The following is a 16,731-nucleotide window of genomic DNA, read 5'->3' on the forward strand; positions in this document are numbered from 1 at the left end:
TATTTTCTAAAGATATTTTTTTAATATAGCATAATAAATTTTCCAATAAAATTTTTCAATTTTGTCTAAAAAGACTGTAAAACTCATCTAAAAAAAATATAATTCTAGATAAAATTTTTAATTAATTAAAAATTAACGATATAATGAAGTTAATTAAATCGGTATTATTTTTCGAATATAAATATATAAATATAAAGGAAGGAAAATAACGGAAGAAAGATAGAGATAGGTAAAAATATTGAAATCAGTGCCATCTTTAGAATGTCACAAATTAAACATAAATGTAGATAAAAAAGATAAATATATAGATAATAGGAAAGAGATAGAAATAGAATTGAGAATTGATCATTGTCGCTATCTCTTGGATATCAAAAAATATATTTCCAGAAGTATTTAACAGATGGCGTTGATAGACAATTCTTACTCTATTTCTATCCTTTTTTTTTTCTATTTATTCTTCTTGTCTATATTTGTGTTTCATTTGCGGCACTCTGAAGATGGCGTTGATTCCTTAATTTTTATCATATCTCTGTCTCCTTTTCTTTATTTTCTGTCCTTGTCTATACTGATCTCTAAAATTTACATTCAAGAAATGAATTATTTTACGAATATTTTATTGATTATAAATTTTAATATGATTTATTAAATTCAATTTTTATATATCATAAGTAAATATACGCATATATATTATACATTTATTTTTATTGAATAATATAATTAACGATGCAAGTAAGTATATATAGATGCCTGTATATGTTAAACGGAGAATTATTTTAATAAAATATTATACTTTTCATTATTTTATTAATAATTTATAATTTGATATTAGTATATTAATCTAATATTATACGACAAAATAAATTTGTATATAATTTATGTAATAATACATATGTCATTTCCAATTTTATTGTATACTGCATCGGTAATGTCGAAAACAACACTAAAATGGTAAGGAAGCTCTGAAGCTCCCAGAGATATGGAACAAAAAATGCATTCTTATGTTTTATCATGCTAAGCACAGAACAATTTAAATGTTCTACTAACCTCTTCTAACTATCTGTGCATGGAAGATCAGCAGAATATTTTCCATGGATTCGTTATGTTAAGCAACAACGACAGGATTTTGGAGAATATAGAAGTGAAGACACCTAGCCCTATACCTTCTTCTGCTGGTAGGAATTTTAATTTCTCCTTTTTATATCTATCGCAAATTCTCTTCTTTTCTTTATTTTCGTCTTTCTGTTGACAATTAGGTCTAGACTTAATATCAATTATAATTTTTTGATACAGAATTTAATTACAATTGTTAAATGTTTTAATTTCTATTTTTTTTTCAAGAAAAAATCTTCAAATAAATAACATTACGTATAAGGTAATCAAGTCTAATGATTGAAAACATCTGTAATTCATTTTCTATTTCCTAACCTATGGCATTTTTCTTTCACATCATAAGTTGAAAGAATATCGATATTTTTATCGTCGATCACGACGCAATAGCAATATTTTAATAACAACGATTGAAACAAAACATAATAATGTATGTAAAGATGAAATATAAAATAATTAAATCTTAAAAATTCTAATTGACACATGCACACGTAAGTACTATCTTCGATTATAAATTTAATTTAATTTTTGATAATCTGATATGTTAAATAATTGCGTCAAAATATCGAAACAAAATCTTAGCAAAAAATTTTACGAGTTTTTTTATCTCTTATATATGTCTCATTAAATCGTCAAATTAAATTCCATTTCTTCTTATATTATCATAGATGATCCGAAAGAGATTTAACGTGAAATTTAAAGAATCTTTAAATAACCAACAAATAAACAGTGAACGTAACGTATCTATCTCTGATAGATCGTTCGATCAACGAAGACGAAGAAAACATCGTGAGAAGCGAGAGCAGTTCCGGAGGTAGTTCCCCATCTGATCTGAGGAAACGTCTTCAACATCATCCATCGCCGAACGAAGCCGCGCGTCTCGCCAATCGCGTGATTAGCATAAGCCGTCGTCTTTCCCGGAAACGAGACTATTATTTTCACGGTACGACGAATCGAATCGAGGAGAACATTGAGAGGGAAGAGAGAGAAGAACGGGAGACCGTCTATTCGAAAAGATCGTACAGCGATCTGAAATCGAAAGACGCTCGGACTCGGAGAAGGGCGAAAATTCGGTTGGAGAACGAGAGGAATCGAGCGATGGTCGTTTCAAAGCCGAACGAGATATGCCCACCTGATTTGAAGAACGATTCGAACAATGGCCAAAGATCTGGTAGAAACTCGTTGCTCGACAAGATGGAAGGGATCAAGGAGGAGAGTTCCGAGCAACAAACGTCGTTTGGTATCGATGTATTGACGAGCGATCCCCAACGATACTCGCCTTTATCGTCCAGATTGCCGAGCACCTCTGGTCTATATCGCAACCAACAAGACGAGGGAAGCAATGATTCGTCAAGATCCAGGGGAAGCGCATCGTTCCTTCATCTTTATTCCAGCGCCTCTTGCGAGAATTCGCCGAAAAACAGGATCGAGTTGCAACCACTTTCGCCAATTTCTATAAAAAATTCGCCGCAAAACAAGTACAGGCCTTGCCGCGGTGTGATCCTGCAGAACCTCAGCTCGGGCAGCGAGGCCGAGTCCGGTTTTGAGGTTATGTCGGACAGGATTGGTATGAAGAAGAAGATCGACCGTCTGATCCCGATCACACCTCAAGAAACTGAAATTTCACTTCATTTATGCGGCAGTCCGAAAATTCAGAATATAAATAATAGCCCATTGTCCGTACCTTTATCGTCGAGAAAATCGTCCAATTACGTCCTCGTCAAATCTTCGAGAAACGATTATATGGAGAACATCGTCGCGTCTCCCGTTTCGGGTATGAATTATATCGAAAACAAATTTCAACAACCGAGTTTAAACGATCCTCCTCCGACATACGCGTTGAATATGAGAAAAAATCTACCGCGCGACAGATCTTTCTACAGAGCACTGGACACGTCGAGAAGCGATTGCAGTCAAGACATGAGGAACAGCGGAGTGGGGAAAAGCGGGGTAGATGAACCGTTATTCTTTTCGGCGAGAGAGGAGACGATTCGCGATTACAATAGAGAGCGCTTCGAAACGAAACCGTTGCGTGAAACTTCGTTTTACCCTATCTCCCCCCGCGTTCTGCCGAATCCCGAAACTTCGAGAAACGTGACGTCATACGACGTGATCAACATCGAGGAAAATTTTGCAGTCGATGTGAACACGAAGAAAAATTGTGACATTATTTTCGATAATCAAACGGAAATGTCCACGAATCAATACGTCGATCCTACGAATTCCAATCCCTGTGCTAATCAGACTTTCGTTTTAACACCGCGAACTATACGATCACCGGAAATAATATTGAAAAGTCCAATAACGTACGAAAATCCTTTAGACGCGAACAAATCAGAATTTTATCCGTCCAATATCACGAACACGATAGCTCTCAAGGAAGCGATATCTAAACGTATATTAAACTACGAGAGCGATAACGAGAATAAAAATTCTCAATTGCAAAACATCATGCTCCCGTCGGAATTCAAGATCTGTGGTTCTAGCGAGATTCAGAGCAGAACATCCTCGTTCACGGAATTTTTCGCGGGCGACTCGACGAAATCGCGGGAGAATATATTCTCTCCGGAATTCATGAGAAACAAGGAGGAAACCCGTATCCTGGACGAGGATAAGATTAACAGCGATCAAGAATTCGTGAACGTTCCCACTCTCGTCCTGAACTCGCAAGAGGTATCCTTCTCCACGTCGCCCGCCAGCAAAATTTGTTCTGAAAGACATTTGGACACGGACACGTTGATCATGGCATTGTCGAACGCGTCCCTGGATCAGAAAGCGACCAAAGACGTTTCAGAGAACACGTGCAGCGAGTCTTGCCCGGACAGCAAAACGATATCGAGGCCGGACTCGTTCGACAATTTACAAATGGATACCAATGTCGAGTCGAGATTGAAGTCCGATGAGAGTCACACAAAACTTATAACATCGAGGACGTCTTGCAGATCGTCGTTCCTCAGCATAAGATCCAAGATACCCGTGAAAATTCCCACGGATAGAAGTAGAATGTCATTAACGAGCAAATATAGCGAGAGCGAGAAACGGACGTTCAGCCAGAGAACAAATTTGAACGATTCGAGCAGACAAACGTTTGGCAGTAACACGTCGTCGCCTGAAGGTTATCGATACGAGTCTGAGAGGAGTAACGAGACGTGCAAATCGCACGAGAGCTCTCCATACGCGAAAAGTTACGAGGATATTAGGAACAGTGGCGAGGTTACGTATAGACGCATGAACGCGACGGATACGATGGAGCAAGAGAAATATTCTGATTCGAATTATGCGAAAAGTGAAAGGGAGAAAGGGAGGTTGGAAAATGTGGAAAAATCGACTTTGACGTTGGAAGCTGTTCCATCCAAAACTTGTTTACCTTTGCCGTGCGAAGTAAGCAAGGAAAATAAAGAGGGAAAAGAAGGGGATCAGAATGCTTTCGTGAAATCTAATGTTAATCGTGTGACGAGGAGTGATGGATTTAGATTGACTGATTCCGCGGAGAATTCGAGAAAATCTGAAAAGAGCGGGAAATCAAAGTGTGTGGAGGACGTTATTTCCTCGAACGACGACTCGGATAGTTCATCGTCGCGTGATTACAGTGTTCAAAAATCCGTAAAAGGGATTGAAGTGTACGAGGAATCTTGTAATTTCATTTCATCAAGAATCGCTCCCACAGACTCGTCGACAAGTTATCGAAATAAGCACGTGAACGTTTATGAGGGGGAAATTTTCGAGAAGATAGTCGAGAATAGGAAACCGCCGAATTTGTTCGAGAATCAGATAGGGGACGGTGGCCATGAGATACTTATGGAGGATTCGGATAAATTGAAATACGAATCGTTGAACGCCTCGCCGGACGACGAGGAGGTGGTCAAAACGGAGATAAATATCGAGAGGGAAAATTACAAGCCGCAACGATTTTCTTTGGAAAAATTGGCAGCCGAACAATTCCGAAGAACCATGAATTCGGAACAGACGAAAATTATTCAATCGGACACCGCCACGTTCTTCCCGACCGATAAATTTTGCGAGATGCCACAATTCATTCTCTCGTGTTCCTCCTCGACGCCTAAATTGCGCCACGACAAGTCGAAAGAGTCGCCACGTTTCAAGAAGAAGAGCCAAGACAGATTCCCTTTTACGATTTCGGAAAAAACCAGCATCGCCTCGATGAAGTTCAAAGTCCCCGGCCGACTCGGCAATTTGGACGAGGACGCGGAGAACAAAGGCTATACACTGGACATGCATCCAAGCATAACTAGATTGGCAGGCTCTGGATTCGAGGATTCACCTACGGAGATAATCAGTTACGTGGCGCAGACCGAATTGGAGAATCGTTACGGTAAGTCGTCCGGGATGAAGGGATTGGTAAAAAAATTTTCGGCTAGGTGGAAAAAACAAAAAAAATGCGAAGAGGAGGAAGAGGTGGATGGGAAAACGACCAGCATTATCTATAAAAATCGGGATTATCGGGAAGAAAGAGAGAGCTCGATGGAAAGTTGTTCGGAATCGTCCTCGTTGCAGGAGTTCAAGATATACGAGAGTTTGGAGGAGAAATTGTGTAAACCTGAGCCTAACCCGGACTCTCCGGACGAAAAATCGTCGGTGATTCGCGATGATCATTCGTTCATGGGTGAATGTTCTAAAAATGTATCAACGAACGTTGAAAATCCTTGTAGACGATACGATCGCGATGATTTGTGGGTTCAAGATCTTAAAGATTCCAATTCTAGTCATGAAGAGCAAAAAAAGAACGAGGAAACGTCAAGAAAAATGGATGGAACGAAAGCGAAGAATCCTTATTCGGTGTTCTTTGTTAAAAGCACGCAAGTAACACCGCAAACTTCCGCCAGGCCGTTTGTTTCGGAAAGCGTAAAGAAAAAGCAAAACATTTTGGCACAGAAAAAGTCGAATCGTGTAAAGTTTCATAACAGTTCGTTGGTCATCGTTCCGAAACGATCAAACGAAAATGTGCATGAGAAATCCAAAAATAGAAATTCCGAACGTAACAAAAGAAACAAAGACATGGAAAGTGGATGTTTTTGCTTGCGATTTTATCGAATGATTATACCGGGGTCGTTTGGATCGATTTCTAAATATCGATCGAAAGCGAATGATAATTCGCCGTCGATAAAGAAGAGATCTCCTGTCTCGTTGCAAAGAAAAAAAGGTTGACGCTCATCTATCGTTTCCTGATACAATACGAATATTTGTTTCATTTTTTATAACTACATATGTACATAAATGATTAACAAATGGTTGAAAATTAATTTCGGGATCTTTTGCTTTACCTTTTTCTATATGTTTTTTTGTTTGTACATATACATCTGCGATAAATACTGCGCATTTGATAATTATGTCAACGTATTTAAACAATTCAAGTCTCTTCATGACTTATACATACATATATGTATCTTCGTGTTATATTAAAAAAAAAAAAATGTGTCTTCTAATTTTTTAAAACTAAAATTATGAATAACTGCCAAGAAATTGTACATCGAAAATCAATAATATGAGTGATAAATAGGAATATTAATGTCGTCGTTCATGTTCTTTATTTATACGTCGTTCATACATATCTCATTTATTCTCAATAATAGTGTTGCACGCTTACTTCCATCTTTTTTTTTTTTTTTTTTTTTTTTTTTTTTTTTNTTTTTTAATTTTTTTTTCCATTTCGCTTTCGCTTTTTTTTTTGCATACGAGTGAGTCTTTGCTGAAGATGCGCATTTATCGAATTTATCGCCTTAATAAAACGTTTCTTTCGCTACGCTTTCTTTAACTTATTATCGTTATTATCGTTACCATTATAGAAAAAATAAGTCTTTAAATAATCACATAAGAGTTGTCGAGCCGTCGAGGATCGTGAGGAAAAAGGAGGGTAGGGGAAAAGAGAGAACGTGTTTGTATACATACATGCATGCATACGTGTATTTTGTCAACACACATGTAAACGATTTGTAATGTATATGTAATCATGGTGTATGTATATGTTCGAATGATAATCGTGTACGTTGTGTGTACATATATATATGTACGAGTATGTGTGTTAAGTATTCAAGGATGTAGGTAACATGTTTTCCGAAATAACAGAGTGGTTGGCTCTATATTCGTATTTTCGTTTACCAGCTCCCTCGAAATAACGATGATATCGCTCTAAGCCTAGAAAAAATCTATCTACCGAGAAGACCAGTCGTTTTCGTTTTAAAACTATATATATATGTATATATATATATATATAGTTTCATATATATATACGAGGTACGCGTTACGCGTTATTCCGCTATACGGCCGGGAGGAGCTTTAATCGATTCGATGAAGGGAGGTGGTCAACGACCACCGAGAGAGACCAGCGAAAAGGAGTATAAAGAAAATCAACATTAAAGGCAACGCGTTTCCGCAATCTGCCTCGAGAGTACATTCTTTCTTTCCTTCTTTGTTTTTTTGTTTTTTTTCTAATGTTTCTAAAAAGGGAAAGGAAGCTCTCAGTTCTCGTGCTATATCCCTACATGTTCATGTGCGTATACAACTAATCGGTATGCATGGTGTATCTTATAGTATTTTTATCTACCGTAAAAGGACTATATCCAAATACTTGGTTAATTTACCATATAATCAACAAATATGAAAAAGAAAAAAAAAATCATTTAATATGATCTAAAAAAAAACTGAAATGGACCATATAAAATCAATAGCTACGAAAAAAAAAAATATATATATATATATATATAATCTAAGAAAAATTAAAATCAATAAAATAATAATAATTAAAAATTATTAATAGTCGCTCATTTGCGAACAATTAAAATTTGTTTCGCTTCAAACGACTAAGATTAACGTTATACTCTTACATCGTGCTAATCATTATAACATCTAGTAAATTCCTATACGATGTTGAGCAACCGATTATCTCAGTTTACAAAAAATATATTTATGAAGTATTTGTCATTTTTATCATTGATGAAATATAACGCCTGTATATACGTGACATCGATCAATCGTGTTAAAAATTTAAGAAACAGAAAATTGGTTACAAAACAAAAGAAACGAGCTTTGCTTTCTTCCTTCCTCTTTTAGAAACTTCGAGAAACTATATAGGTCTACTGATTCTTCAGTTTGGCCAGTTTTTATTGTATGCACCATTTTAACTTCTTGTGCTCGAATTCGCTTACTTCTTCGTCATCTCATCATCATCGTCGTCGAAGCTCGAACCATCAGGACGGGACTGACTGGGGAAACGACGTCACAAAGGAGGTGGAATGGAGAACTCTTTCCGCACGTAAAACAGAATATAAGGTTTACATTTGGCGACCGCGTCGGTGGTTGCTGGTCGTACAGAGCTATCGTTAAAGTGAAACCATTGTCCATCGTGAACAGCGAAGGCAGTGTAATGTCCAGTTCCAGCGCTAAAATGGATATTCCAATATTTATTGTCAAAATAGATATCTTAGTATCGTTATACAATAAATAAGAAAAAACTTTTTACAATATGAGAATATTTGTGAATTGTGATTACAAACTGAAATTACAAACTAAAATCCTTCTTATAAATAAATACAATATTTTGTAATATTATATTTAACATATACAATCGGTTTATGAAAGATAGAAAAGATATAAATATATAAGAATGAAAAGGTAATAATAAATAATAATATAAGAATAAATAAAACGAATAAGTTTGATTTACATAGAAGAATTAACATGGAAAAAGAAGTTAGAGCATACCCAGAACCATGATGCACAATAACGGCAGCTAAATCATACAGATGACTATTCGAAGCGCCCAATTTCGTTCCATTCACACCACGCACTGTAAATGCAGACATATCGAGTGACTTCATTGGGAAATCCACCTGTGTATCCACCTTCGAGCGATAGGAATTGCACCACCTAAATCTTTTAATGTGAAGGCACAACACCTAAAATAAAACATATAATCATCATTTATACATATATAAATACTAAAAATATATGAAATTCCATCAAAAGTTGGTTAACTAATTAATTATTAAAAAATACATAGTTATATGTTAAAAAATAAAATATATCTGAAGAATTGAAAAAAAAATGCAAAAAGAAATAATATTGCTAAATTTTTATTAAATTAATTTTATTGTAATCATAAATAAACGTAATTAATAAATGTATGCTAACATTAGGCAGCCTGTGTATCCAGAACCTCTTAGTGGATCTCTGTTTCCCCATGCAATTGTCACAAAAGTATAGTTCGCTATCGGCCAGTTCTTCAACTTTGAAGAATCTCGTTAAACTGTACGTGAGACTGCAAACCTCTTCTTGCTCTTTCGTCCGTCTCTGCAATCTGTCCGGTATATCCAATGAAAGATCCTGAAAGGGCTCGTGCGTCTTGGAATCCGTACGACAGTTCATGCAGTGGACCTGCGCGAGGAAACGCGATCCATAATTTGTCCGCGCTTCTCCCAAGAAGAAAATGAATAATAAAATGACTCTCCAAAAAAATGTTAATTCGGCACTCTCTCCCATCATTCCGCATTGAAATAACAAAGTGTAACCGGAAACGCGTTAACCCTCGTCCGTTGAACGCCGGATCATTTTAATCCATGAAGTGTCATGCATAGAAAATAGCCGGTAATAGAATATTCAAGTAACACAGATTACTCTCTTATTGAAACATTATCATTATTGATAAATATCTATAACAAGAATGTTCCAATATTAAATGTATTTAAGAAAAGTAAAAGTAAAAAGATAAATCCAAAAATATTATTGAATACATTGAATTGAATAACAAAATTAAAAGAATTATTATTATATGATAAATAGAACAGAAAAACGCGCATTAATCAAATCTAAAAATAATACTTTTATACTTTTAATAATACTAAACTTTTCTTTCTCAATATATATATATATATATCAAGGATCAAAATGATACAGCATCTGCCGACCGTAATGCAGATCAGATCAGTCCGTTATTTCGAGGGTTAAACAGAGCTTCCTCCGAGAACAATCCGGCGACTTACCACGCTAAGAAGAGTGCCTCCAAACACAGCTGTGACGATGCTTTGCTTGCCACGCAGACCGAGAGGTTCGTGTCCCAGTCTGGGCAATAATTGCAAAAGTTCCGTATGTAGTCTGTCCAACATGTAGGTGAGAAATTCATGAGCGTCTTGTTGTTGGTAGCCCCGAAATCTTGGCACGACTTTCCAGATGACGAGGAAAAGACATTCGGGGGATATCGCCTGACCGTTCGAACCGCCTAGATTCAGGCCAAGCAGAACCTTTCTCAACTCTTCCGCAAGGAGGGCGTCGCTCATGAACTCTTTTGCTCTACCGGGTGTGACGATTCGACCTCTGTGCGTGGGTGGCTCGTCGAACGGTATACCTTCGAGACACGGCATCTGCGTGAGATACTCGCAAAAATGGCTGATATTGTTGAACGATTGTAACACCACGTTCATGAAACAGGTGTTGCCGAGATTCCTCAGGCCGACGACTTTCTTTTCCTTGGTTATCTTCGAGCTCCTACGCTTTGTCGCCGGCCTATTGTCCCCGCTCGTGCCATCCAACGAATGTAACCTCTTTCGCGCTGTCCTCGGCCGAAGGTTCCTTACGACCACTTCTGCTTTCCACAGAGCGTCCGCGTCGTTATCTTCGCTGTTCTCCCTCCTCGAGGATGGCGTCGTAGATGGCGAAGTGTTCCAATTCTCCTCGTTCTCTTTGTGCTCGTCCTTACGAAAGGTGGCGCGACGTATCTTCTCGATTTGGCCACTGGTCGTATCGTTGATAACATACTCGTCGCACATGTAACTGAAACGTGCATGTCCTTTGTAAGCGCGGGCTGTTCGACGACGAAGATGGCATAGTTAAGTAATTGAAGCGCTTAAGCTGCTGTTGGATTCTTTCTTTCTTTCTTTCGGTATCAAATGTTCGATAAATGACTAATTGTAAGTAAGGCAACAACGACTTATCATCATGTAACGCATTGTTCGATCGAACGTGAGCCATTCTCGCAACGATTAAAACGTTAAATTTAAAATTCGAAATAATAAGATGAAAGAAGGAAAAAAGGATAATAATAATAAAATTTTTATAAGTTGAGAATTTCGAAAATGTTTCATATTCGTTTTTGTTCTCTAACGTTTAAAAAAAAGGAAGAAAAGGAAATATGGCTGAACATGAACTGAGCAGAACTGCAGGGAAATACGAGTGGGCGAGATTAAAAATCGTATCAATGATGAGAAGAAGAGGAGGATCGTCGATCTATGTTGCGGAGAATGGCGAAAGCGAAGGGTTTAACTTACCAGAATACTGCCAGGTTCTCACAGTCGATACAAACACAGTGTTGAGTATTTTCTTCGTGATGCTGTAATGCATGGCCTGCCACGTATCGTCCACAGTGAATGGCTCCACAGTACAGACAGAGCCACGTACTTTTCTCGGTGCCACATACTATCGACAATAACAAAGTACGTTCGATAAAAGCATTGCATTCGTAATTCGCGTTTTGTTTTAAAAAAAAAATTATCATTCTAATGTTAAAAATGATATGAAAGTAAGGAAGTAATATTAAATGGGTTAAAACAAAGATTAAGAGCAATGCTTCTCCATATTTATTCCTCTTATATCGAATTCTATGGTAATATTACTACTTTCTTAAAATAAGATAAAATTGACCCACTAATCTCATTTATTTCATATTAAAATCTTTCTAAAGATTCAATAGACATGTGCAGATTGTAGAAAGTAGGAAGATTGATAAATTAAAACTTTTATACTTCTTCTACAATTACACGATTAAAAATTACATCGTAAAAATGACATTATTTTAATATTATCCATTAAAAACATTTTATTAATTTTAAATTGAAATTGCAAAATTTATTCTTACTCACGCGTGTATTTCACGCGTAGAAAATTAATTTAATACTTTTTTTTTTTAACAAGATTCTAGATTTCTTGATTTTTATCCAATATTTGCAACTTTTATAAAATTTCAAACATTTTTTTATATTTAGCACATTTCAAAAATAAACAAGATATAAATACTAATTGTTACGAGATAATGTAAGTTCGAAGTCGGTGTACCATCTTTTCGTCTCAGCTTACGTAATTCTCAAGAGAGCGCGTAAAACCAGGGTGAATGGGAGGAAGGTAGTTCGACACACCCCCTTCGCAGTCGATCGATCGCAAAATGTCTCGCAGTGCTATCACGTTTGAGATTTTGCATGCACATTTTTTTTTTTACTTTACACGATTTTTTTTTCTAAAACATCGCGATATATCCATAATTTTAAAAGCAAGCAATGCACATGCTTAACTGATCTCATTTCAAGAAGACGCGTTACTGCAAGCAAGTTGGACGAATCGATGATAAAGTTCGAAATGTCGATTTTCTACATACCGTTCGAATCGAATTGGTTTAGATCATTTTTTTTATTCCTTTGTGTTTACTGGAATGTATACATCGCCCTACTTGATATACGTTTATTTTTAGCTATCCAAATAAACTACAATATACAACGAAAGAAAAAAAATGTAAAATTGTTAGATGTAAAAAGTGCGAGAACATGAAAATTGAGACGCTGGTCGGCCGCACGAAAAGCAACTGAAATCCAATCTTCCAGAAGCACGTATCCTATATACCTATACAGGCGTTTATTTTACAATCTCACGTAAGAAGTATTATAGTTCCACGCCCTATGCGAATTATTTTGTCCTATTTTCTTATGGAATATATAACGCATAATTTTAATTAACGAAGAGTTATATAATAAAGAAATATTGATCGAAATTACATAATTATTGTATTAATTTTTTGTAAAAATTTTAAAAATAATGATAGAAAATAATAGGAATATAATGATATATATATATATTTTAAGATTTTATTCAATTAGTATGTATGAAAGAATAGATACTTTTGTGTATCAAATTCGAAGATAGTTTTACAATGATATTTAAGACGTATTGGTAACATACGAACAATAATTTGAAACGTCATATACAATTTCTTGCATATACAATTTCAATTTTGTCTGAAAAAAAAATTTTGCTAAAAAATGAATTTTGAAAAATTCATATCACTATATTATTTTATTTTTATTTTCAAATTAAAATAATTGTATATTGTAAACAATATTATAAGATTTATTAGATTACTATAATTAAACTTCATTATCGATAGAAAAAGATAATGTTACAAAGCAATCAAGTTACGCACTATGAAACGAATCTTTTGAAAGTTGGCGATAATTCGCAATTTCACGTGGAAACATACTGTGCATCATGATATATTCTTGGAAGATCACGTCAGTGCAGCTAAGTTCGAAATCGAACGAAAATCGTCGATAAATGCGTGTATAAGTATGATGAAGCTTGAAAATTTCCGATATGTTAACGGACAATTCCAAGGTGAAACGTGAAAAAAAAAACTCGAAGGGTAACTGACAATGATCTAACCTGCACACATCCATTCTGCGCTTCTTTTACTCCTCTATCTCTTTTGTCATCGTTCTATCTCTTTCTCGCCTTGGTAACGAACGATTCGATTCGCCACGCCTACTGCGTGTTACGTCGTCGAAGAATTTCGTCGACGCATTGTCCAAGCCACGGCACAGTAGATAAGGAAAAATAACAACGACAACAGTATTAAGTTTGATATTGATGCAAGAGGAGAAGAATGACGGAAAAATTCGTTTCCCGAGCAATGCACTTCGTATCGAGGCATCCGATTAGCAACGACGCCGTTATCGATTTTGCAACGTCGTACCCGAACCAGCTTGCAGCGCAGGAAAAGAGGCAGAAGAGGGGTGAGAGAGGGGGAGAAGAGGTGTGGAACATGGGGTTCTTTTATAGCCCACAAGGGACGATTTTTCTCCTGCGTGACTCGTATGAGAGTCAGGCTTGGTAATTTTTACTAGCGTCACTCTGCTCGCGAGACCACAGGGATATTTAAATTGATCTTGCAACCTGGATACGTTGCGATTCGTCGAGCATGAACGATCTCTCGGGAGAACATGACTAGCGACGACGACGATAGTTGACGGCGAAATCGTGTAACTTTGTCCATTTTGAACGAATTCAAGGAACCGCATGTTAACATCGTACTGAATCGAATTGAGCAATCGAAAGTTCGCAAAAAAAATCCCTAGTCTGACTCATCGATCGCACTAGTATAGCTAGCTATGAAAAGCTCTCTCCTTGACTATTTGTTTCGTTCCATTATTCTTCCCTCTCCCTTCCTTTCATGTGCTCTCGTTCCTTTCTCTTTCTCACTCTTTGACAAAGATGACGAACGGAAGATGGATATACTTTGTGAATTGCGATAGATTCCTTTTGATTTTAAAACATTACAGATGTTAAATTTATTTATAAAATGTATTTTGTAATTCTTTGCTCAACGATTAATTTTTTTGAAAAAATTTATTATAATCAAATGATAGAAATGTTCAATTTTTATAAATCTCGGCCGAGATCATGCTGATTGTAAAACGCTTCTTCCTTGCTACCGTAAGAGGTCGCTAAAAGAAAAAAAATATCGTAATCCAAAATCGATTGAACAGAGGAAAAAATCTCTTATAAAATTTACTATCAATAACTATACAAAAATCCTTAGTCACAAGAGAGAGCATGTAGAAAAAGGGAGATTTAAATGGATACAATAAAAGTATTGCGCTTATTTCAGGATAAATATAGTATCAAAGATAGTGAGTAGAGTAGAGAGAATAAAAAGTCGAACGGTGGAGAAGAAAGCACATCATAACGAAAAAAAAAAATTTATAAGATTATTATTCTTTTTGATTTTACAAATATATTTTTAAACCGATTCTTAAGAAATCTTGAAGCGAATCATCAAGTAAAAATGGAAAAAATTAGGAAAAACGAAAGGCGGGAATAGTCCGGTTGAACGATGAACACGTTTATCTGGCGAGTTCTAATGACAGATCTCAGGCCAGCTGATTAGTGCCGTCTGGTATTGATTTTCCAATGACGACCGCGCCGCATACTGAGAACTCCCAGCAGGACGATGCACACGCGCACGTCCACGACGCTCTTGTCGGTCCGTAGAGAGACACCCATGAACGGAGGATACATATACATACACTATATTGTATATACACTAATACACGAAGAAGAGGAGTGGACTTTCATATACATTCGCACACATGCGTGCAAGCTTGTCGCATTCATACGTATTCACATGTACACATTCGTTTATATCGAGGAGAGATGTACATATTCGCACGAGTTCGATTCGCGAAGCATACGAACTACGGTACGTACAGTCATGCGTCCATCATCGATACTCGCGTGTATTAACTGTGAAATACAAAGCAAACGCAAACGTACATGTTGCTATACTTTTCGAAAACATGCATTAGTTTCTTTAAAGGGAAATAGAAATGGCTTGCTTCATCTTGTCGACTACGACGGCTCAAGGCCGCGAGAGGAACGGCCGGGGCCTCGGTCACGAGAGGTAAAGAAAGAGGAAGAGAAAGAGCAAGGAGAGAAACAGGGAGAAAAAGAGAGAAACAGAGAACGAATAAAGAACGCAAAAGAAATGAGTGGAAAGGAGATGGGAGACAATAGAAGTGAAGGAAAGATCGAGATCGAGCCGACGTGCAAAATAAAATCTGAAAAGAAAGGATCGGTCGAGGAACAGAGAGAAAGAGGGTCAGGTTTAATTTTCTAGATACATCTTTCAAGTTTTTAGAAGGATAAAAGTATGGATTTTTTTAAGGTCCTACCTGCACAGACGAACGGTAGATTCTTCGTACAATTCGCTTCTACGTCGTTACCGCCGAATTGGACGCTTTGAGCAAGATGTGGACACTCCATGTTTTCCTAAGCACAATTCCACGGGGCCCTCGTGGCCCCTTCGTTCGGCGAGTGCCTGCGTACGTACGTGCCTGCGTTTACAACGTGCTCTTTCTCTCTTTCTCTCTCTAGGCAAAGGAGAGTAGTGGCAGGCAGAAGGATAGGGTGGGAATGATATACAAAGAAGGCGGGGTACGCTCGGTGCCCCCTAATATCCGTCACATAGTGCGGAAAAAGATGGGTACTATTCGTTGTCTTTAACGAAAAAGAAAGAATGCAACTGTTCTCGATGCGTAACGACGACGGACTGAGGAAAACGACCAGACCGAAAAGAGCAGTGGAGTGCCCGACTGGCCCCGACTACCGACCGAACGCAACCGAGCTGCGTCGGACTCGGTTCTGCGGTGGTCGGGCTACCTCCAGAGTCACAGACCACTAATAGTCGACTGACTCGCCGGTTGTACGGTCTCTCCTCCCTGCTCCCGAGAGTTCCAACATTCGCAGGCGTGTGATTACAGCTACTCTCTCCGTTTCTCTTACTCTTTCTTCTCAACCTTACTCTCTTCACCAGGTTATGCTAGGCTACCTAGCCTTGGATCGTGCTAGGTCGCGCAGCCTCTGAACAACTTATCCAGGTCCGGCCTAAGCGCGTGGGTGCTTTGGAAGGGCGACGCATTTCACCACAATGCAGTCGCGGACTTATTGAGCGTTATCTCTTGTAAAATGTTTAACGTTCTAAACTCGACTCGATATGATATTCTGGTTTTTCGCAATTTGAACCACAAGCAAATGGTATCGCTGATAAATATGATATCAGAGATAGGATTGCTA

General features: G+C 37.2%; 1 protein-coding gene across 2 annotated transcripts; it reads right to left on the minus strand.

Moving 5' to 3' along the window:
- Nucleotides 1-6,711: 6,711 nt before the first annotated feature.
- On the minus strand, nt 6,712-16,425 carry LOC122713206 (ubiquitin carboxyl-terminal hydrolase 3-like). Of its 2 annotated transcripts, none has more exons than XM_043933447.1 (6): nt 15,831-16,425; nt 11,385-11,532; nt 10,104-10,890; nt 9,256-9,498; nt 8,827-9,020; nt 6,712-8,504 (listed from the first exon to the last, which is right to left on the minus strand). In XM_043933447.1, exons 1-6 carry the CDS (start codon nt 15,919-15,921, stop codon nt 8,342-8,344), a joined length of 1,626 nt encoding a protein of 541 aa, XP_043789382.1. In that variant the 5' UTR covers nt 15,922-16,425; the 3' UTR covers nt 6,712-8,341. The 2 variants fall into 2 exon arrangements, with proteins under 2 accessions (XP_043789382.1, XP_043789390.1); XM_043933455.1 differs by lacking the exon at nt 15,831-16,425 and adding an exon at nt 13,543-13,852.
- Between the last annotated feature and the right edge of the window lie 306 nt (nt 16,426-16,731).

Source organism: Apis laboriosa, unplaced genomic scaffold (genome assembly GCF_014066325.1).
Source record: "Apis laboriosa isolate Shangri-la unplaced genomic scaffold, ASM1406632v1 scaffold112_cov148, whole genome shotgun sequence".
NCBI lineage: Eukaryota > Metazoa > Arthropoda > Insecta > Hymenoptera > Apidae > Apis > Apis laboriosa.

Coding starts and splice junctions, on each gene's coding strand:
- LOC122713206 (XM_043933447.1), bottom strand. CDS start 15,921: ATGGAGTGTCCACATCTTGCTCAAAGCGTCCAATTCGGCGGTAACGAC. Junction 11,533..15,830: donor TCTACCGTTCGTCTGTGCAG/GTAGGACCTTAA, acceptor TATTGTCGATAG/TATGTGGCACCGAGAAAAGT. Junction 10,891..11,384: donor GAGAACCTGGCAGTATTCTG/GTAAGTTAAACC, acceptor TGCACGTTTCAG/TTACATGTGCGACGAGTATG.